This window comes from Ursus arctos, unplaced genomic scaffold (genome assembly GCF_023065955.2).
Source record: "Ursus arctos isolate Adak ecotype North America unplaced genomic scaffold, UrsArc2.0 scaffold_21, whole genome shotgun sequence".
Classification (NCBI taxonomy): Eukaryota; Metazoa; Chordata; class Mammalia; order Carnivora; family Ursidae; genus Ursus; species Ursus arctos.
In genome coordinates this window covers 45145366-45169953 of record NW_026622886.1, presented here as the reverse complement: position 1 = coordinate 45169953, position 24588 = coordinate 45145366, and the positions used below count along the sequence as shown (strand labels likewise).

The 24588-nt window shown below is 32.3% G+C and overlaps 1 protein-coding gene across 7 annotated transcripts in view; it reads left to right on the top strand.

Annotated features, from left to right (window-relative positions):
- Positions 1-24588, top strand: part of USP15 (ubiquitin specific peptidase 15) — a 114832-nt gene that overhangs the window by 36559 nt on the left and 53685 nt on the right. For 6 of the 7 annotated variants that reach the window (XR_007189688.2, XM_026500125.4, XM_026500126.4 and 3 more), the window contains exons 4-6: positions 3177-3303; positions 9096-9241; positions 13852-13913. Coding sequence is in view for 6 of the 7 variants with exons in the window: in XM_026500125.4 (XP_026355910.1) it covers positions 3177-3303; positions 9096-9241; positions 13852-13913 (335 nt within the window). In the remaining variant the exon portion in view is untranslated. Of the gene's footprint in view, positions 1-3176; positions 3304-9095; positions 9242-13851; positions 13914-17376; positions 17475-24588 lie in introns of all 7 variants that reach the window. The other variant, XM_044384653.3, reaches the window with a different exon arrangement.

Genomic DNA, 24588 nt, shown 5'->3' with positions numbered 1-24588 from the left:
TTATTTAGAATATATCACATCATCTATGAAGTAGTCTTACTAAAAATTGCAAGAATAAAAAGATAGATGGTGGACTTTAAAGTTAAATGACATTTTAGAGATTTATCATTCAGTTGCAGTGCATGGGCTTTATTTGGATCCTGATTCAATAAAAATGAGACGCGGACAATTTGAATATTGACTGGATAGTTGATATTAAGGGATTAGTTTTAATTTTGTTAGGTGTGATGTGGTATTGTGGTTCTGAGTCCTTGTTTTTGAAGAAATATATCCTGAAATAGTTTTGGATGTAATATTCCATGTAGAATTTGTTTGTTATGTATTAACACCTATGATTTCATAGTTGTGTTATACTTCTGTACTTGTCTGTTTTTTACCACTGGTAAGCATATTACTCAGTGCTGCAAAAATGAATATAGTTAACTCCTCAATAATAGTAACTGTGTCCCATTAGTCCATGCCATCAAATTGTTTTAGAGTACCAGATTTCTTTAGAAATAACTTTGTTTCGGGGCGCCTGGGTGGCACAGCGGTTGAACGTCTGCCTTCGGCTCAGGGCGTGATCCCGGCGTTATGGGATCGAGCCCCACATCAGGCTCTTCCGCTATGAGCCTGCTTCTTCCTCTCCCACTCCCCCTGCTTGTGTTCCCTCTCTCGCTGGCTGTCTCTATCTCTGTCAAATAAATAAATAAAATCTTTTTAAAAAAAAAAAAAAAAGAAATAACTTTGTTTCTGAAGGGAGAGAAGTAAGCACTTGGTATTAAGTAAAAGTTTCTATGAAACTTTCATATGCAAATTTAAAGACTACATTAGGTTTATCAGTATATTTCATGACTTTCTACAAAATGCTCTCTAATATTCACAGCAAAATGAACAAACAGAAATTCTGTTTATTTTAATTCAATATAAATTTGTATTTCCCTCACTAATTTAGTAAGATTTTACCTTCATTGTGGCCATCAATTAATGGAAATATTTTTATTTAGCCATATAGGGTTTTAAATTTTGGACAAGAAGCCAGATTTCATCTTATGCTTGCTCTTTGTTTATAATAATATAACACTATAATTCACTTAGAAAAAATGTTTTGGCAGTAACCTCTAATTCTGAAACGTAACTATTATGTCTGAATATTCATGTTCCAGTCTTATTTCAAATGTGTATTTTAATGGTCATAATAATTAGGTAAGTATAACTTTGTACCTTGTTTTTTATAAGCCATTCATAGCCATTATTTTAAATGGTTATTTTTAGTGCATTTTTAATAAGGTGGTAGACTTTATATAAACAAATACAAAGAAGATATTATATAAATAATCTATATACAACCGTAATAACACTAATACATAAATATGCTAATTACTTTTTCTGCTGTGGAGCTACTGTATTCAAGCTTTAATTATTCATATAATATGGTTCTTTCAAATAAAAATAGTTGGGAGGACAAACATATTTTCTTTAAAAAAAACAGATTTTTTAATACACTGCTTTTGGAAGTAGTAAAATGTCTTATGAACATAATAGTAGTGTCTTGAGTACTAATGATGAGGGTTTTAATGATATAAGATATTGTTAGAGAAGGAAAAAAATGGTGAGAAAAATCCTGAAACCCAATAAAGTGGATTTTGAAATAATCTTGGTGTTTTGTTTTCATTGTTTATAATGACTTTCTAATAGTTAAATCACTAGATTCTTTCCAGGAAAATATCTATTGGTGTTATGAAAATTAATCTTCATTTTCTGAAAACTATGCTTATTTAGAAACATATATCAATATAACTAATAATGACGGATTTTCTTTTTTGTTATTTTATCCTGTTTTGTTATGTCATTACCTGCTCTCTTGTTGATCATTCCATTTTTCCCCCTAAAAATGAGACCTGTAGGCACATCAGTTTTAGCAACCTATCAATGATTAGTATTAATATTATTTTAGGATTCTTACTCAGATACTGAGTCCCAGAGCAAAAATTTCTGATTGACAGGAATATTTGATTTCTGGTTTTTATACTTAAATATAGCATCATGTGATCTTTTGCTACATTCTTAACCTCAAAATAAATAAGCATAAGAGATTTAAAACAAATTTCATTAGTTAAGAGACTATATATTAGTTTTTAAAATTAATAAAGAGCTAGAAAGGTGCAGGCTGTTGACTGTTTTAGAAATGTGAATATAACAAGTATAATTAAAAGAATATAAATGACAAAGAATTACAAAAATTAGTGTTGGATTGGATATTAAATGTTAGCTAAACTACATTTGAATTTTTTGAGCTAAAACAATTTCCCTGCAAGTGAAAGACAAATTTGTAAGGCCTTTACTGCACTGATGCTAAGCTTGTGAGTTACAGCAGTTATTTGGAGCCTCCCTTTAGCCATATTTGTCTAATGTATCACATATCAGGCTGATTACTATTTTCAGAAACAGTATTCATGACTGAAATCCTGCAGTTAACCTTTAGAAGATCAAAAGGAAATACACTTATTTAAAAGGTGACCCTAATATATACATATTTTCTCTTTTCCTGCTTTGTTGCTTGCATGTTTAGCAGCTTTTTTTTTTCCATTTGTTGCATAGAATTACTAAGAGTGTATCTAAAGGTCAAACAAAGTCATCTTAGGATGGAAAACTAACATATCAGTTACAGACCGTAGCTGAATATTTTGGCAGCAGTAATTTGGAGTTATTTTAAAAGATTTATTTTAACATATAGAGTGATTTAACATAGTTAGCTATTGCTAACTGAAATTTTATAAAATGTATCATTTTTAAAGGTTTTCTGCTTGAGATCAAGGACTAAAAGCTAGAAATAGGTCTGGATCATCAATCAGAGCTGTATTTACATTGGGGGTAAACTTTCTCATTATAAATACTGAATGTATGCATTATTTATAGTATACCAAAATATCTTCATAGATGAGTCGAATGCCTTTTCAAACTATCTGTTAATGTTTAATATGATTATTCATGTTCTGTTAAATATTCCAAATATTTCCTGGCTTTTTCAACTATCTAGTATGTCTAATTTCATATTGACAGTTTTTAATAGTTTCTTTTTTTTTTTTTTTGGAGATCTGCAGTTTTTTTCTAAAGCCTCCTTAGAGAAATATATTGCTGTTAGAGACAGTGAAATATATTGAACTATAGCTAACACTGATTTGTTTGGTTTTTAGGTGGTTGAACAGGGTATGTTTGTAAAGCACTGCAAAGTAGAAGTATATCTCACAGAATTGAAGCTCTGTGAAAATGGAAACATGAACAATGTTGTAACTCGAAGATTTAGCAAAGCTGACACAATAGGTAATGCAAAATCCTGTCTCTTTGTTGAACCATTGCTACTAGAAATTTACTTGTAATTCTATTTCTTATATGCTGCAAGGCTGATAACCTTTTTAAGGGTTTATACTTAAACATTATAGATTTTCAACCATGATATGATATATCTTAGCCTAGAGTTGAATTATTTATCATGTCTAGATCTACTTAACATTATTAGATGAGTTTATTATTTACTTTTTTAAAAAATCAAATAATTATTGTTTTATTTGAGCATTTGAAAAAATACGTGTGTTTGTAACCTGAGTATAAAGTAGAACTGTAAATAAAAATAAAAACTTGATTAAATGAAAACTTTTTCAGGTAATGTAATATAGATAATCCATAATAGTAATAGTAATGTTTCCCCTTCTTAACATGGAAAATGGCAAACTTTTTATTTCCTTTTTTCCTGTTTATTCTCTGGACTCAGTGCAAATTAAAGTAGCTCAGTAGCTACTTAGACAAGGTAATAGGCTTAGCATTTTTATGTCAAATTGATTTTTTTCTATTTTAATGAGTAGGTTAGGAAATTAGAGTCTCAAATACAAATGTACCCAACTCCCACTGTATATTTATATATCTACATATACTTATATATTTATGTATCTACACATTTAAGTGCTTATTAAAAATTTTTTGTTGTATTTAAAAGCCACATTTTAATTTAAGATCAAGAATATGTTGAATGAAACATAATATAATTAAAAAGAATATGTTGAATGAGATGTTTTTTAAATAAGTGATTATGGATTTAATAACAGAATTACAGTATTTTTTGATAAATCACAACTCAAAATAAAAATTTTAAAAGTTATTTTCAATTAAAGTTATTGGAAAATGAGATTAGTGGTAATAACATTGATCTTGTTGGAAAATGTAAACAGACAGTGAAGACATAGCAGTTAATGCAGAACTTCTCAGCAAGAAAAAAGATTAGCAAATTTATGTATAGCTTTCTTTGTTGAAATCAATCATTAAGTATACTTTGGTTAAAAGTAAATAAGAATATTTACTTTTTACTTTCATAAATATATTTGACTTTCACCACTTACCCGTTTCACAGCAGAAGATACTTATAAGCCTGTATTTTTCATGAAATAACATCATCATTCTTCAATACCCAGTGCTTGGTTAATCCTCGTGTTTTTACCAAATAGAATATTATGTATGAATTTTCTGTTTTCCCCCTCTTTATTTACCTAGAACGTTTATAAGTTTGCAGTGCAGTTTAGTAAACTCATCTTTCTAAAATGAATGCTTAAAATATTAAGAATTCCATATGTAAGTGTCATTTTATTATATTAATATGTATAATTTACTTAACTTTTGAATTTCTAGATTTGTGGAACATGTTCAGGAAAATAAAACATTTCTACATAATAACAACTGAAAGTTTTCAATATGTATAAAACTGCACTAATCATAATATTAAACAATGCACAATAAGAATCATCTGTTCAACAAGGGTAGTCTGTTAAAATTAAATCGAAAACTAATGTCTGAAATATTCAGCTAATTGGAGTATAAATGAGAAGCTACTTCTTAAAATACTTCGGACAGATAATGTTTTCTAGTTTTTGTAAATGTTACATATTTCCTTTTTCTCCTTAGCTAATTTCTATAGAAAAATTATGTATAAGCATGATATAATCAGAAATCTTATTTTAGAACATTAGTTCACCGAACAATATTTTTAACTCATTATATGAAGATCAGCTGATTTAATTTCTGAATTCAAAACAGCATTACAGAGTTCTCATATTAAGTACTAAGTAAGAATTTGTGAAGGAGATAGGTAATTTATAAAGATCTCTGCTTCAAAAAGTTTATAATTTACCTAGATTTTAATCAGCATAGTTTAAATTTACTAATACTTTAAAAAGCTGCATACATTGGATATATACCTTAAAATTGTAAATGAACTGAATTTGTATACGGCTAAAGTTTGTTACTGAGTTAGAGCAATGTTTGTCAAGACTATGGGTGTTCATTTCATATTTTGGGAGTAAAAAGAACGGAACGTAAAATATCAGAATAGAAAATAGCAACACATACATGTATATTGGGTCACAATTTCTTACTGTATGTCTTAGTTTTTAAAAGTCTGACTGTAGTAGAGCAAGTTTGCTTTCTAAGCAAAAGGTTTTGCAAAAATTAAAATTAAAGTGGGAATTTTAGAGACTTCATGGTTACAGTTATCATAGTAGTTAGCCGTTGTGAAATACTTACTATGTTTTTGGCACTTCTTAGGAAGTTTCTTATTTAAACCTCAACAATAACTGTATTCTCATTGGTTAGGGGATGAAGTCGAGCCTTAGGAAGGTTAAATAACTTACTTAGGTTCACCCTGGTTCCAAGTGAAAGAGTCTGTATTTGAACTCTACACAGTCTCATCACTTAGTTGCTGCCTTATACAACCTGTGCAAAAGTTAATTGGGCTGATTTTATTTTTCTAAAGGAAGTGAGTATTGAAATAAAAAATTCGGGTAATAAGAGAGGAGATATGGGATGTATATTTTTCCCTTGTGGTCTTATCTTGATTTAAAATGCTCCAAATACTTACGTACATAAAACGTAGCTATATGCTATATAAATAGAATTAAGAAATAGAAGCACCTGTTTTCTGTTTTTGCCAAATTAATAAAATGCCTCATTTTCATCTTATACTACCTACACTCGCTTATAATATAGTTACCATAGGCAGGATCTAAATACTTTACCTCATTCAGAGCCAAAATATTGTGCCTTTGAGTATTTTTCTCCTTAAATTGACATATTTGGGTGTAGAACATGTTCCAATAAGAAATAAATATAAAATTTGGTTTTTTATGTTTTCTTTAAGGATATGCTGAAAAAATAATTTTTGTTATAAAACTTACTGAAAAATGCTTTATGTTTATATAAAATTTATTAATGGAACTTTAACTTTCTTATTAAGTATTCTTACTAGAAATTTTGTCACAACAATTTTATTTTTATTATATGAGTTAATATTTTTCTACGTCCGTGAGCTTTTCATTAACTGCCTAATAGAGTCAGCTTCATTTATGGAAAAATCTACACACTCTCAATACTTTGACATTCTCAACTCGAGTGATCTTAATCTGTATCCAACTTCAGGCATCACTTCCCTAGCTATACCCTAGCCTGTCATTATCTGTAACTGCTCCTGGCAGATCTCAGTTTGAGCATCCTGCTTTCTGGCTACTGTTACCCTGCTCGCATTCTCACTCAACCCTGCTACATCAGATATTCAAACCTACCACTCCCTTGGCACTACTTCTATGATGGTCTCTAATTACTTCCACATTGACAAATCTAGTGGTAATTACAGTCTTCCATTTTCTTAACCTGCCAGCAGAAATTAACATACTTATTCACTTTTCCATGTAGAAATAACTTCTTTTTACTGGCTTCCATGGCACAAGTTTTCTCTGTCTGCCTCTTCTCAGAGAATCTGAAAACATCCTCTTCATATTTCTGATCTCAAAACCTCAGGGTGTTGCCATGCTTAGTCCTTTAATTTCCTCTTTTCTTTGGTGATTTCCTTCTTTGCCCTAAACTTTCTGCGTATTGATATCTTTTGAATTTATATCTCCTGCCCAGAACTCTCCCTTAATTCCAGTTTCAATCATTCCATAGCTTCATTTCTGTCTGATAGGAATCTCAAGATATAACATGTATGAAACTAAAGTCCGTCCTTTCCCCCCAGAAACCTGCTACCTGTCGTTCTTCCCCATCTGAGTAATCACTACTTGTATTCTTTCAATTGCTCAGGCTAAAAACCTTGGTATCATTCAGATTTTTTGTTTCCTACCCTGCATGTAATCTAGCAGCATATCTTCTAAGCAGTTCTTCAAAATCTGTTCTCAGTCTGACCACTTAACATTGCTTCTCCCTTAGTTTTGATCGCTGCAGTAGCCTAGTCTCCTACCCTTGATATCCTGCAGTTTTTCACTAGCAGCAAAAGTGAACTTTTAAAATGTCGGCTAGGTCCTGCCACTTCTCTGCTCAAAACTCAATTGCTTTTCTTCTTACTCATAAAATAGAATACTTTCATAGCTCACAAGATTCTATAAAGGTCTCATTTCCACCTTGCTCATTTCACTTCAGCCACATTCATGCACCATGCTGTTCCAAAACATGCCAGATACATTCCCACCTCAGGGCCGTTTGCACTCCTTTCTTCTGCCTGTAATGTTCTTCCCCAATATGTGAGTAGCTTACAAAACTCAATGAAGAGGAAATTCCCATATGTGTCTGTATGTATTGTATTAGGTATGTAAATATCTGTGTATATTAATAGATTAGTGTCTGAAAGAAGAAATACCAAAATGTTAACAGTGGCTCTCTCTATAGACATTTTATTTGTATTTGTATTTCCTGAATTTTTGCAATGAGCAGGAATTATTTATGCAATCAGGAAGAAAGTACTCATTTTTAATAGAAAGACTAAAATGACCTCCTTTCCTCAGCTTCTTCCTCTAGCCTCCTTCCTGCATAATGTTCTGTTTCTTGTTCTGTGTGCTGGTTATATGGGTGTGTCCATTTTGGAAATTTATCATTACATACTGATGACCTATGCATTTTTCTGCATACATTTACACTTCAATAAAAAGAACAAAAAAAATCACCAAAATAAAAAGCAGTACTGTTGTTAGTATAGTTTATGTAATTATTTAAATATTCTGGCTAATTTGTTCTTAAGTTTTCAGATACACTGTAAGATTTCCTATTTATTTAATGCCTTGATCAAAATCTCATTGACTGTGACTATTAAAGAACTTCAGCTGCTAAGTAGAGCATAAACAGTATCATTAGACTAAATTTAATGATTAAGATTTCTTCAGAGAACATGTATTATTAGGTTTAGTATTTTAATATTTCTTTCCAAAATTAGCCAGGTATTCTAAAATGTAGAAGTATTTTATGTTTCTTCGTATGTCATTAGGTATTTTACTGTTTTCTTGAGTCTAAGGGTAGGCAAGTTATTGACCAGAATTCAGTAGATGTAATAGTATTTTCTAATATCTCTTTCTCATGTTTAAAAATTTTAAAGATTCCTTTAACTATGTGCCACTGAAACTTAAATACATCTCTACTCTCAAATATGTGGGTACTCCTGTGTCTTATTTTATAGCAAGTTAAGCTGCTCCAGTTTTAAAAAAGACTTTTTTCCACTCAGATAAATGATTTAGAAATAAGGAAAATATATGGTTTTATGTGAAAACAAATTTTTACCGATACAGACATTCCTCCAGAGAAGGCACTTTCCTTTGTGTCCATATATTCTATTTAACTTTAGTTAACTATTCAAACTGTAAATAATATTCAATTTAATATAAATTATCCTAAAATTGGTTATATTACAGTTAAAAATATTTTCTATCTATAGTATCTTTGACTCATACTTTTTCTAAATCCAACATATCATCAGAAAATATATTGAATTTATAGTGTGTAAGAAGTTAAAGGTCATCCTGTATAGTATAAATTATACTGTAGTGTTATGTGATTGAACTCCTCTCTTGCGAGATCTTAGTTTCCCCAAGTAATTATCTGTCAGAGTTATAATTACCATTTTGTCCCTAAAAGGCACACCGGGTTGTCTTTATTGTTCTTCATATATGTCCTACATATTTGTTCATCTATTCTTGCTATTATATCAGTATTTTAAATTTAAATTGGGATTTTTATGCTGGTGAGCACTTAGCTCTATGTGGTATATTTAAAAATATTTATTATATTTTTATATCTTTCCTCCTTAAATCTAGATACAATTGAAAAGGAAATAAGAAAAATCTTCAATATTCCAGATGAAAAGGAGACCAGATTGTGGAACAAATACATGAGTAATACATTTGAACCACTGAATAAACCAGACAGCACCATTCAGGATGCTGGTTTATACCAAGGACAGGTATTGTTTAGCAATACTGTTTATTTTAATCATACTATACTTGAAGCTTTTTGGAGTCACAAACTTTATGAATATCTTGACAATCTGTAATGGGTTCTGCTGTCTCTGGCTTCCTCTTTCTAACTCATTTCTTCCCTGTTCCTGCTGATCATTAGCAATAACTTCAGCTTCCCTCCTTGAGCTTGAGAATAACCTACTTTTTAAAAAGAAATTGTTTTCCATCAATAAATCAGCTAATATAATAAGATGGGTCAGCATACTTTCTGTAAAGAATCAAATAGTAAATATTTTTGGCTCTGTAGCCCATATGGTCTCTATTACAACTATAACTCTTCCATTGTAATAACACAAAAGTAGTCATGGAGGATATGTAAACAACAAGCTTCATTTATAAAAGCTATCAGTGAGCTAAGTGAGCTCTGGTTTGCCAGCCCCTGGTAAGGTATCAACCCCCAATTTGGTCTTTTTTTATAATACAATCCAAAGAAATGAATGTGTTAAGAAATGAAGACATTCAGACATAATCAGCAAGTCCTACTGATTCTACCCTCTAAATATTTCTTGAATTAATCTCTCTATTCCATTCTCAGCCCTATCTTTTAATAATGTCTTAACAGGTCCCTCTGCGTCTAGTCTTTTGTATGTCCATTCTCAGTCTTCCATATTTCTGTTAGAACACTCTTTCTAAAATGTAAACCTCGATGTTTCCTTATTGTAAACCTTTGCTGGTTCCCTAACAGTTGTAGAATAAAGTCCAGGAACCTTAACACAGCATGCAAGTCAAGGTTTGACCTTTTGGCTAGACTTCCAGCATCTTTAGATTATCCTTGCCTCATGATTTAAACTCTAACAATGCCAAGCTGAACTGCTTGTAGTTCCCTGAGTGTGCTGTATGCTATTCCCAACTCCTGTGCTTTCATCTGTGTTATTCCATCTGCCTGTTGTACCCTTCTTCCCAATGCCTGCATCCATCCAGCAAAAAGTCCTTTAAACATCAAAATATTCAAATTAATCATTCCATTCTATCATGTAGTCTAATCAGATCAGATTGTTCATTCTTCAGATTCCAGCTCAAATGTCACATCATCTCTTCAACCTTTCCTGATCTATTTTTCCCAATATCTATTTGAGGTATAGGAGTTTTCTACTTTGGAGAAAAAATTACTCCCTTAACTTCATAGTAATTTATGTATATGTCTTTTGTGTCATTCATTGTGTACTTTATTTATATGTTGAGCTTCTCCACTACACTTCGAGTTCCTTGTTTTAGTTGGACTTCATGTCTATTTATTTTTGCTTTTCTTTTTAGTACCTAACACAGAGCCTGGTCCTCCAATATATGGAGATTTTTATTTTGTTCTGTTTTATTAAAAATAATTATTGACAGGAGCGCCTGGGTGACTCAGTTAAGTGTCTGACTTTGGCTCAGGTCATGATCTCAGGGTCCTTATATCCAGCCCTGCATCTGGCTCCCTGCTCAGTGGGGAGTCTGCTTGTCCTTCTCCCTCTGCCCCTTCTCCTGTCTCTTTCTCTTTCGCTCTCTCTTTTTCTCTCTCAAATAAGTAAATAAAATATTTTTAAAAATTATTATTGACATCAGTATTATGATACAAGTTGTTAAAAAATCCAGAACAACTGAGGAAGTTAATTTGTAGTAAATGCCAGCCATATGTCATGTATTCTATTAGGCTATAAAAACAGTGATTTTGAAACTTATTTTAGCTATTATAGTCTTAAATGGAATCTTAGAAAAAGTAATATGTATTATAATCAAAATTTGAGTTAACCTGATTAAAGCTGGAGTAAGGAATTTAGAACTCTTATGGTTAGTCAACACCCCACCTTGTTAGCCAGCCAATTCCCTCTTTCACTCTTCAGTTACCATCTGTAGGTCTTGAAATGGTTCCAGGAGTACAATTTGGAATACATAGAATCATTTCTTTAAAACTTTTCAGTGATCGACCTGGTTTTTATTCTATGTAATGGTTTTTTTCTATCTATCATGTACATTAGAAAACTGAGGCTTAGAGAATTTAAGTAATTTGATGTTCTTGATAGGAATGCATTTATCAGATTGCAGGTGACAGTAAATTATTTTAATAAGGAGAAGGTTAAATATCCTTACGAATGTTTGATTTTTTGAAGTAAGAATATGTCAAAGAACATGCTTCAAATTTACCAGATTTTGCAACATTTATATTCTGAGTGATGATAAATGAACTAAACATTATTCTGGACTTCTTTTTTTTTTTTTTAAGATTTATTTATTTATTTTAGAGAGAGCAAGAGCAAGCAGGGGGAGGGGTAGAAGAAGAGAGAGAGAGAATCTCCAGTAGACTCCCCACTAAGCTCAAAGCCCTACTCAGGGCGCACTCTCACAACCCTGATATCATGACCTGAGCTGCATTCAAGAGTCAGATGCTTAACCAACTGAGCCACCCAGGTACCCCTGTCCTGGACTTTAAAATTTTTACTGAAATCGAAAGTAAAATGAAACATCAGAAAGTAGAACAAAGATACATTATTGAAGAGTTTCTCTCCCAAAATGGTGGTGGATATCTTTTCCTTCCCGTAAAAGAGAGAGAGAGAGAGTGTGTGTGTGTACTCATTTAATTTAATTAAACTTTTTTCTAAAGATTCTCATCTTGAAAGTTTTAACCATGAGCACAACTTTATTCAGAAAATAAGATATTTGAATAAAGGAGTGAATATTAACATTTCTGATGGCCTTCAACATTAATGTCTGTGATTGTAAAAAACATGAAATTTTAACTACACATACTATTAGGAATTTAAATGTAATGGTTCAACTTTCTATATTTATTTGATTCTTCAGTTTTAGGGCCTTCCATTAAAAAGCAAACCATAAACAATGATACTAAATACATAACTTTGAAATTTTTTGTAACTGAAGTCTTTCATATTATAACTGATTTGTCTTCCAAATGACTATGAAGTTATATATATGCACATATATATACATAGTATGAAGTTTATATGTATATTCAAATTTGTAATGCTTTAAATGTACTTCAAGGCATGTTTTCTCTGTATATATGTAGTTCATATGTAGATGTCTTAATAAGTTGCAGTAATGGAAAACTCTTCAGGAGTTAAAAATCACTTACTAAATTGAATTTTATAAAGCTATAAAAATATATGTATGACCGTATCAGAATGATATCAGAACATTGAGGAGAATGATGAATTATATGTGATAGGGAGAGGAATATGACAGGGAAGGATCAAGATAGTAAGTACACAGTGTTCTTATTCTTTATATGCTATGTATACTTCATACATGTTCTTTGAATGTAGGAAATACTAATTTGTTTTTCCTTTTTTTTTTTAAATTCAATTAATTAACATATAATGTGTTATTTGTTTCAGGGGTATGGGTCTGTGATTCATCAGTCCTATATAATAATACCCAGTGCTCAGTACAACACATAACCCTCCCCAATGTCCATCACCCAGTTACCCCATCCTCTACTCGCCACCCCTCCCCTCCAGCACCCCTCAGTTTGTTTCCTATGATTAAGCGTCTCTTATGGTTTGTCTCCCTATCTGATAACTTTCATATTTTAATTAGCATACTCTTTCAACAACCTCATTCCATGAATTTTTCTGTTTATCAGTTTTATCATTTGTTATATGTGTTCTGAAACAGGCTTATATTTTACATGGTTAGGATCCAAATGCCAGCTTATACATGGCCTGAAACATTCAGCACAAAAGTATTTTACCAAGAGTATGTAGAATAGGTTCTGCAAAATTGAAACTTTAAGAAAAAGAGTTGAAAGTGAATATCCAGGATATTTTCAAATTTATAATCCCTTGAATTTACTTCAAGGTGTGTTTTTGTGTTATAGTTCTCCCATGGAAATTTGATTATTAATTTCTGATTGACATTATCATGTATTTCTTTTGCTAATTTAGTTATTTTTGCTTAGTTTCTTTTCTTTGCACAGACTCACCCATAGCAAAAACTGGAAGAAAGACTTTTTTAAACAAGAAGATAAGAGGAAGGATTCTGGTATTTTAGAATAAAGCATAGCTCTGCCTTGCCTTGTACTTTACATTTATTAGAGTTGCTGTCTGCCTTAACCATGCTGCAATAAGGGACCTGAATCTGATTCTCACAAATGTGGCTCTATCATTTATATATTAAAAGATTCTATACTTTACATAGTGATAATGTAAATAAAGGCAATTTTTAAAGCCCTGAATAAATTATGTGTAAACTGTAATTTGGAATTATCTGTGTCACTGTTTTTCAGATTTGCATAATAATAGCTCAGATTATACATCAGTATTTTTAACAACTGTGACCATTTATTGAGCATTTGGGGTTTTTTGCATGGTGCTATGGTATAGCCTGCAAATAGAAAAGAAGTAGAAAACATACTCCCTAAACTCAAGGAATTTATATTCTTATTTATATTGCCCAGCTTTGAAATCAAAATGCAAATACTTCTTCACCTTGTCTACTCTGTCCTTTAAATAATTCCAGATTTACTTGAGTTTCTTAGTATATCCAGCTAATCTTCTAAAGCTATTTCAACTTCAGAGTTAAGGAAAAACACTCTTCTATTGTGTCATATTTACAGGTGTTAGTGATAGAACAGAAAAATGAAGATGGAACATGGCCAAGGGGTCCTTCTGCTCCTAAGTAAGTGCTCCCACTTTTTATGGCTGATTGCATGTTTTGAAGCCTTTGGTTTCAGATAACAAAATCCAGAATGATAGAAGATACCTAACTGTATGTTGCAAGTATATGTACCTACTTTTATTTTAAAATTTTATTCTCAGTATAGAAGTTATCTAAATTTGCATTTAAATTAATATGCTATAATTTAAAAGCCTTCCAATTCAAATCTCTTTTAGAATAAGGTATAGTGTACATATATTGTAAATATTATGTTGCGTTGTCTAATACATCAAATCACTATTAAACATTTTGTTTAATATTTTTCAAGCTTTTTGTGTTTTTTTAAAGTATCTGTTTAAGAATAGCAAAATGAATCTGATGTGAAAGCAATATTTTTATTTATTTAAATGTTTTAGTATATAAAAGCACAAGTAGAGATAGAGGAGTATAAGAATTGCTTTTGATGGTAAATGAGGGGTGAAAGAATTAGAAATCCTTTAACTTTTTTTTTAATATGGGAAGAACACTTAACTTGAGATCTACCCCTTAACAAATTTTTAAGTGTACCATACAGTATTGTTAACTGTAGGCACATTGTTATACAGTAGATATATAGAATCTATCCATTTATATAACTGAAACCTTATTTCTATTGTGCAGTAGTTTCCCATTTCTCCCTTCCCCTAACCCCTGGCAGCCATCATTATAGTCTCTGTTTCTATGAGTATTTGACTAGTTTAGATATTTCATATAAGTGGAATCATGCAGTTTTTGTCTTTCTGTGATTGGCTTATTTTATCTAATATAATATCCTCCAGGTTCATCCATGTTATCACATATGGCAAGATCTCCTTCCTTAAAAAAAGTCTTACTTTCTTTAAAAAAAAAAAAAAAGTCCGGATAATATTTCGTTGCATGTATATACATTTTCTTTATCCATTCACCCATCAGTGGACATTTAGGTTGTTTTTGTTTCCCTATCTTGGCTATTGTAAATTGTACTGCAGTGTTCATGGGCATGTAGATAATCTCTTTGAGATGATTTCATTTCCTTTGGATATATACCCAGAAGTGAGATTTCTGGATTGTATGGTACTCCTATTTTTAATTTATTTAGGAACCTTCATACTGTTTCCCATAGCGGCTACATCATTATACATTTATACCAGCAGTGTACAAGTGTTCCAGTTTCTGCACATCCTTGTGAGCACTTGTTATCTTTTGTTCTTTTGATAATAGCCAGCCTAACAGGTATGAGGTGATATCTCATTGTGGATTGATTTGCATTTCCTCAGTGATTACTGATGTTGAGCATCTGTGGACCATTAACTGTGGACCATTTGTGTGCCTTCTTTTTGAGAAATGTTTATTCGGGTCTTAGGCCCACTTTTTAATCTGGTTATTTTGGTTTTTTTGCCATTGAATTGTGGGAGTTCCTTATATATTTTAGATATTAACCTCTTATCAAATACATAGTTCAAAGATTTAAAAGTAAGACCTGAATCTGTAAAACTCCTAGAAGACATCTTAGTGGGAAAGCATCATCATACCTGTCCAGGCAGTGATTTCTTGAATATGACACCAAAGCACAAGCAACGAGAGCAATAATGGACACATGGGACTATATCAAACTAAAAAGTTTATGCACAGTAAGGGAAACAATAAGCAGAGTGAAAACACAACATACAGAATGGGAGAAAACATTTTTAATGGTTTTAGAATGATCAGATCTACACTCCATTATCAAAAACACTTAGTGCTAGTTGTATTTCAATTTCAGACTTTTCAAACCTTTGAAAAGTAATATGGGGCATATGCCACCTATTATTTTAATATATATATAGAGTCCAGGGGGACTCTTTTAATAAAACGCATTAATATTCAGCAAATATTCACACTAAGTAGGATAAAGGACTATTAATAGTTTCATATCAGTTTAGGCTAGGTTGCCCTCGAGTGAATTATAAAATAATTTTTTTAAATTTTCAGAGCTTTTGGAATTTCAGATTTTCTGATAAGGGATTGTAAACCTATATTTTGAAAGCCTCTTAAAATAATGATTCTTGAATAAGTTATTTCTTATTAATTGCTAACCTAACAAATAAAAGAAAAATGATCTTTGAAATGGATGGCCACACTGAGCCGGCTTTGAGCGCTCTGCACACCAGGTCTTCTCCTCTTCCTGTTCTGGTTAGCTGTGGCAGCCATGAAGATCCTGAATGCCAAGGCCAAGGTAGCCCAAGCCCAGGAGGCACTGGCGGTTAATATCAGTGTGGCCCAGGGGCTGCAGGACATGCTGAGGACCAACTTGGGGTCTAAGATGTTTGTTCTGGTACTAGAGACATCAAACTTACTGAAGATGGCAATGTGCTGCCTCACGAAATGCAAATTCAACACCCAACAGCCTCCTTAATAGCCAAAGTGGCAACAGCCCAGGATGACATAACTGGTGATGGTACCACTTCCAATGTCTTAATCACTGGAGAGCTACTGAAACAGGCGGATCTCTACATTTCTGAAGGTCTTCATTCCAGAATAACAACAGAAGGACTTGAGGCTACAAAGGAAAAGGCACTCCAGTTTTTGGAACAAGTCAAAGTAAGCAAAGAAATGGACAGGGAAACACTTATAAATGTGGCCAGAACATCTCTACCTCCTAAAGTACATGCTGAATTTGCTGATGTCTTAACAGAGGCTGTAGTGGACTCCATTTTGGTCATTAAAAAACAAGCTGAACCTATTGAACTCTTCATGTTTGAGATCATGGAAATGAAACATAAATCCGAAACTGATAAAAGCTTAATCAGAAGTCTCGCTTTGGACCATGGGGTGCACATCCTGATATGAAAAAAAAAAAGAAGATGCATACATCCTCACGTGCAGTGTGTCATTAGAATATGAAAAAACAAGTGAATTCTGGCTTTTCTTTACAAGAGTTCAGAAGGAGGAGAGAAACTTATAAAAGCTGAAAGAAAATTCATTGAAGATAGAGTTAAAAAATAAAAGAACTGGAAAAGAAAGTCTGTGTGATTCAGATAAAGGATTCATTTGAAAGGGAATTGACCCCTTAGATGCTCTTGCAGAGAGCTAAAAGGAGATATATGGAAAGGCTGACTCTTGATTGTGGTGGAGTAGCTCTAAATTCTTTTGATGGCCTAAATCCTGATTGTTTTGGACATGCAGGGCTTATCTGCGAGTATACATAGGGAGAAGAGATACTCACCTTTATTGAAAAATAGAACAATCCTCATTCCATCGTATTATTGGTCAAAGGAGCAAATAAGCACACACTCAAATCAAAGACGCAATAAGGGATGGTTTGAGGGCTGCTAAAGATGCTATTGATGATAGTTGTGTAGTTCTAGGTGCTGGGGCAGTGGAGGTGGCAATAACAGAAGGCTTGATTAAATATAAGCGCAGTGTAAAAGGCAGGGCCCAACTTGGAGTTCAAGCGTTTGCTGATGCATTGCTCATTATTCCCAAGGTTCTTGCTCAGAACTGTGGTTTTGACCTTCAGGAAAACTAAAGTTCAAGCAGAGCATTCAGAATCAGGTCAACTTGTGGGTGTGGACTTGAACACAGGTGAGCGAATGGTAGCAGTTGATGTAGGCATATGGGATAACTCTTGTGTAAAGAATAACTTTACACAGTCCTGCACTGTGATTGCCATCAACATTCTCCTGGTTGATGAGATCATGAGAGCTGGAATGTCTTCTCGAAAAGGTTGTATTGAAGCTTCCCTTGTGTCATCTGAATCATGAAGACTCTACAGAGTGATCCTAAGAATAGCTCTGGAATTTTTGTCCAAGCTTCAAATGATTTTCAAAAGCATTTTCTTTTCCCATATGAAAAAAAGAGAGAACACTGACACTCAAATTCTGAAGTTCTGAAATTATATTACAGTATTTTAAATTGTACTGCAACATACACATATTAAGTAAGCTGTTTTTACCCAGTGAACAGGATGTTTTGCTTTAGCTTCAATGTTATAAAAGTACCAAGTTAGATAAGTATATGTTATCTACCTTGTTATTAAATGTTTCTTGAAAAACAAAACAACAACAAAAAAACTAAAGTGCACCTTTAATGAGTGGTTCTCTATCCATTTTATCTTAGGTGAAGTTTTTCATTTAAATTTTTTTATGAGACTGTGCCTAAGTGTATTAATTACATTTTATTATTACTCCATGTAGTAAGATATAAGGGTAGAACTTAGTGGAAGAAGATAATGAAAGCACATGGTAGAATCACGTAAATTTCTTGATTGATGAAGTTTTAGAAGTTAGAAATATTTTCTTTGTGAATATTTACTTTTAGTCTAGATCAGAATGACTTGTTTTTTTCTAGTTTATCTTTAGATTGTTATGTACTTGTTAAAGCTTTAAATAATTTTTGAAATTTCAAAGTTGCTTGTGCCTTGAGAAGTACCTTGAGTTCCAAGGATTTAGAGATCTTTTCTATTTAAAATTATTGATTTTCACTTGAAAGATAAAACGTTATATATTTTCTTTTATCTTCTTCACTCTCTGCTAGCACAATATCATTTTTATTTACCTGAACAACTATAGTACTTGCTTCTGTAAGAGAAAACACAGTTTCTTACATAATACCTAACATCATACACATGCAATAAATGTTGGTGAATGAAACTACTTCTAGAAATGTGCTGAAGTATTTAAGAATTCCATTCTTCACTGAGTCTCCCAGAGTAATAGGAAACCCAAATTTCAAAGCAGAAAAGTTAAGTATCTCCTTATTATAAAATGTTCCTAATACCATGTAATAGAATGTCATAAATTGCCCAATGATAGTTTATTAGAATACAAAAATAATTTTTTTTCGAAATTAGCATCAGTGTATGAAAAGACTCTCTGAAAACTAAGAATAAAAGGAAATTCTCAGCTAACTCAATAAAGTCTATATACCCAAAGTCTATAGCAAACATTATATTGGGAAATTTTGAACACAAACCAAATAGGATTGGGAGTTAAAAAAAAAAGAAAAAATTTACTACTCGCGTATGATACAGTCATCTGCATAAAACGCAAAACCCATCTGCAGACTACTAAAACAGAAAATTCAGCAAGATTCTCTTAAGACTAAATTTATAAAAAATTAAGGGCGTCTGAGTGGCTCAGTGGGTTAAGCATCTGCCTTCGGCTCAGGTCATGATCCCAGGGTCCTGGGATCGAGCCCCATATCTAGTCCCCTGCTCAGTAGGGAGTGCTCTGCCCCTCACCCTACTCATGCATGTGCGCTCTCTCTCTCTCTCTCTCAAATAAATAAATAAAATCTTAAAATTATAAAAAATATGTTTTTATACCCAGAGGTCAGCAGCCTTTCTTTAAAAAAAAAAAAAGCTAATATATTCAGCTTGAGGGCCATATGGTACCTGACTCAACTATAACTCCACCACTATAGCTGCTTTCAAACAATGACATTATGTCACCAAATGGGTATGGCTGTGTTCCAGTAAAACTATTTACAAAAAAATGTGGCAAACTAGAATTAACTTGTGAGCCATAGATTCCTGACCCCTGCTATATACCATTAGTAACCCACTTAGGAAATAGCATAACAAAAATTAACTTGATTAGGAATACATAAAACGTTCATGGGAAATAACTAACTTTATTAAAAGACAAAAGGTTATCATGTACTAAATGCCTTACCTAGTGATGCCTATTTCTCTAAATCTATCATGTTACTGTCTCCTATTAAAAATTCTATCCTTTTTTTTTTTTTTTTTGAGAAACTTCACAAACTCATTCTAAAATTAACATTTACCAATAAAGGTCCAGGATTAGCTACGTCACTTTTAACAAAGATGAGGAAGGAAGCACTGGACCTATTAGATAGTGAGGATTCCTACAAAGCTGTAATAATGAAAACAGTATGGTGCTAGCAAAAGAAAGACAAATACACTGGGATAATTTAATGAACTCAAAACAAAACACCACATGTATATATGAGAACTTGATTAAGTGGCACCACTAGGCAGTGAGAAACAGGTTGTTTAAAGCAGATAGGTGCTTAGATTTTATTAGGAGAACTAGCTATTTGTAGAAAAAAAACAGGATCACTACCTTATACACGACACACTCAAATAAAAAATGTAAAATTTTGGGTGCCTGGGTGGCTCATTCTGTTGGGGGTCCACCTCTTAGTTTCAGCTCAGGTCATGATCTTGGAGGATGAGCCCTGAATTGGGCTGCTCACTCAGCAGGGCATCTGCGGAGTCTGCTTGAGGATTCTCTCCCTCTGCCTCTCCCCTCACTCATGTGCACCCACATGCACGCTTTCTCTCTAAAATAAGTAGATAAATCTTAAAAAAAAAAAAAAAAAGACGAAAGAAAAAAATAAAAGAAACATAAAAACTTTAAAGCTCATAAGAAATTTCAGAGAATATATGTATTTTAGGGATCAGAGAACATAATGTGAAAATTAGTGGGTTTGATTACATCAAAATTAAGTATGTCTGTTATAGGAACCATACATGAAATAAACGGTCAAATGTCAGTTTTTTAATATCTAAAACCTACCTAAGAATAATACCTATAATGTAGAAAGAAGTGCTATACGTTAATAGAAACAAAGCAGAAATCTTATAAAAAATAAAGGAAAGAGGGACATGTGAGTGACTCAGTCCGTTAAAAGTCCAACTTTGGTTTTGGCTCAGGTCCTGATCTCAGGGCAGTGAGATTGAGCCCAACGTGGGGCTCTCAGATTCTCTCCTCCTCTCTCTCTGCTCCCCCCTCCCCCAAGAAAAAGGGAAAGAGAGAAAAATGAATGGTGGTATGCTGTAGGATACCAGTGCAGCAGGTAGAAGTAACAGTGGTGAGATGTTTAAAACTGGATAAGGTTAAAATATACAGTTGAGAGAAAAGAAAAAACAAAATGAGATTTTAATTCAGTACTATTTATGTAAATTTAAAAACACACATTACACGAAATATATTTAAGAACATAAAGAAAGCACTTATAGTAGAGGAAAATAGTACAGATTAGAAAAAAAGGTTTAAAGAATTATCACTTCTTTTATTTATATGTTTATAAGTAAAGTAAGGATGCACATTATTTTTTCTGGATGAATGCCAGATTAAAAAAGTGGTGTTCTGTGTATTTATTGAAGTCACCTTATAAGCACTTGTAGCTTAGACAAATTCAACTCCAGCAGAGGGCTTGTAACCTTAGGCCCTCAAGAAAGAAATTTCAAAATATTAATATATAGAACATTCTGTTTTATAAACTCAAAATTGCTATTTTATCTGTCAGGATACAATCTCTGGTCCTCAACATGGTATGAAGATGCTAGTTCTAATAAACATCACTAACCTGGGATTTGTCCAGTGCTCATGTTGCTTACTACATAACCAGTTCCTACACAGAGTATCAAAAGTTGAGGGGAAAATATTACAAGTTGTAATACGGTGATAGAAGGAAGAATCACCTGTTGAGTTTGTTAAAAATGGTTTCCTAGGCCCTATCACCAGAATTTCTGATCTGGTAGCGCTGGGTGGAGTAGAACTCCTGAATAAACTGTTCTAGGAAGTTCACAGGTGATTCTAATGCTTTTGGTCTTAGGATCACATTTTGAGAAATTTTGTAGGTAATGTTTCTTAATATTTACTGTGTTTGCCGCCATAGAATGAACAGAAAATAAAGATAAATCTTTGTGTTGGGCCCAGGAATCTGCATTTTTAGGTGCTGCTTATGAACAAGAAAATATCAGTATAGTAGGAATATGTTTCCTGAAACAGAGGAATGTCCTGGGCCCAGTTTTATCAGAATTGACACCATATATCCTCAGCTAAAACTAAATTTTTTGTGCTGCTTGATTGAGAAGAAATGCTAAATATTAAAAAATATTAAGGGTAAAATAAAATTTTGTTTAAAACATGTAGTCCTATAGTTATAAAAATGCATATATCCTGAAACAACCCAAAATCTATCTTATAGATCTAAGACTACCTAAAAATACTCAAGAGTTTGCTGTCTGTATTTTTCTGCTAGATACCAACATATGATTTGAAATTTACATGTTTATATTCATGTTATATTTTTAAAATACTCAAGTGCTTAGTTTTTTCAGAACTTGCATTTCTAATCTAGTTTTTCTGATTTCTTACAGCCTCTCAAAAACATAGTGTTTTGCAGTAATACCTTAGAAAAGTTTTAACCCAAGGTTTTCTGTTCTGTTAAATTTGACCATTTATTTTCCAAAGATGTTGGCATCAGGTACATAGTATAATTATTCAGTGGGAGATATATGGCTAGTTAAATCTTGTATTTCTAAAAAGTTATTTTAAAGTAGTAAAATTGTAAAAGCATAGAGGTTCCTAAAGAGAGGAGAAACCTAATCAATAGATTATACCCCTTACTTTCCAGAGTTTGTTTAATGTTAACATTTTATTCCTTAACTGTAGCTTCTGAGACACAACTCTATTGAATTTTGACTAAGTTGTACAATTAATTTTTTTCTGTATGGTTTTATTTAGGTATAGTTATTTCAAAGAATGGCTTTGAGATTATTAATATTACAGAAAAAAATCGAAATTTCTCTTGTGAGAGTAGCACAAGAAGTGGATTTAATTCAGACATTTCCATTAATTGTTCAAAAATATTGACAGAAGACATGTGATTAAGTATCTGGTGAATAAAAGTTAAGGGTCATTGATGATTGTGAAAAGGCAGTTTTCATGGGCTAGAAAACATCCAGAGAAGAATCCAAAATCAACCGCATAAGGCATGAGAGGCCAAAAATAATCAAATGGAAAACTAAGCTAGTAGTTCTTACTCATACATTGTCTCTCTGCCATCTGTGTTGTTCCGATTAACAAAATTCCAAATTGGTGACTGAAACACTAAGTATAAACTTAATCTGGTGCCGTATTAGTTTTTTTACAGCACTCTGTCCCTGAGTGCTCTGCTTGGCGAGGGGGAACACTTTATAATTAAATTTCTGCATACTACTTTTTGCTCAAGATAAATAATAGAAACATCTAGGTGACTCTGCAGTATTCTGTTTTTGTTTTTTACAACATCTGCTTCAATACTTTATTTGCTTAAATACATTCAGAAAAATTTAATGTATACTTCTTTAGAATTTTTTAGAGCATGATTAAGCCCAATTTGCATATATAATTAGAAGATTAACTGTATAAATGGATCCCGAAATGGTGCATAGACTTACTTGATTGAAAATTACTAAGATACATACTAGGAAACTCTTCCTAAGTAAAGTATTGGTTTCATTTTAACGAATTGTACTGAGACTTTTTAAGTATTTACAAGCATGATAGTCTCTGCTTATTTGAAACAGTAGATTTGGTTATTGCAGTTTTTTGGTACTAAACAAGCTATATTTATCATAGTTCACAGAAAATGCACTCTCAAAGTTTCTATGAAAGTGTACAGATTTGTTACCAGTTTTAATCTTGTTCAAACATAAAGTCCAGGATTGAGTGATTTGAGTTTATGGGAGTTGAGAGAATGGCTCATAAACCAGCTTTTAATTCCTTGTCATTCATTTATATTCACATATTTTAAACTAATAACATGTGTTCAATTTAAAATGCAATTTTATGAACCATAAATCTAGGGTAATATTCCAAAATCTATAATTTGTTGTATTTTTAAAGACATCTTGAATCTTTATAAATTTTCTTTCATAGTTTATATCACTTTATCTTGTTCTTATTATTTTTCTCCTTAAGAAAAAGATGTAGAATGACTTTCTCTGAGACTCTAAATTAAGTTAATGGAACAGCCAAACAAAACTGCCTAGGATGCAATTAAAGATAGGGAACCAAAGTTTGGAGAGTAGTAACTGCAGATGTGGAGTTATCTTCCTAGAAGTGAGAAATGTAAGCATATGTGAATTATCTAATCAAAAATGTAAAGAATTATATACTGAATTTTAAAGAGTGTCCCTGAGTAATGACATAAAACAAAAAGATCAAGGAGAAAGAATAATCCTGAACATTCAGGAAAACTTGGAACCCATTATGTCGTAGAGGCCAAGGGAAAAGCTTTTAGAAGAAAGATAATGGTCAGCATTGCTAAATGATGCAGAGACTGGTGGGAGAACAGAAGAGATTCCATATATTTGACAAGTGGAAAATTCGTATTGGGAATGAGAAATAGATTATAGGAAAAGAGGAATTGAATAATCAGAAATGGAACAACTGGTATAGATCACTCATCATGAAAGGTACTGAAAGAAGAAAGAGAGGGTACTTGGTTGGAAAGGCAGGATTCCTAGAGAGGAAAAGAAACTGCTTTACATATAAATTTTTTTGTTATTTGATTATATATGTTCTTTCCTAGGTATTTGTCACCCAAAGATAGGTATCATAATAATGTTAAAAGGAAGTTCCTTTGTGCTATTTACCAAATAAACTGCTTTTTTTCTGGTTAGGTTAGCTATCCAAACTCCAAATCCTTTTTGGAAATGCTTGTGCCTGCACATAAACACACTCCGCATGACTCTACTTTGGGGTTTCTCATTTTAATACTCATTAAGATCCTGAGTTTATATATACTCTCCTTTGAAATGCTGAAAATGCACATGGATTAAATAAATCTTTCCTTCGTCTAAACACTGTACCAACTTTCTGTTGTGGGAAGATAATAGATAATCTAGTACCTGTACCATGTCTCTAAGTTTTGCCAAACAGAGCATGGTCACAGTAGA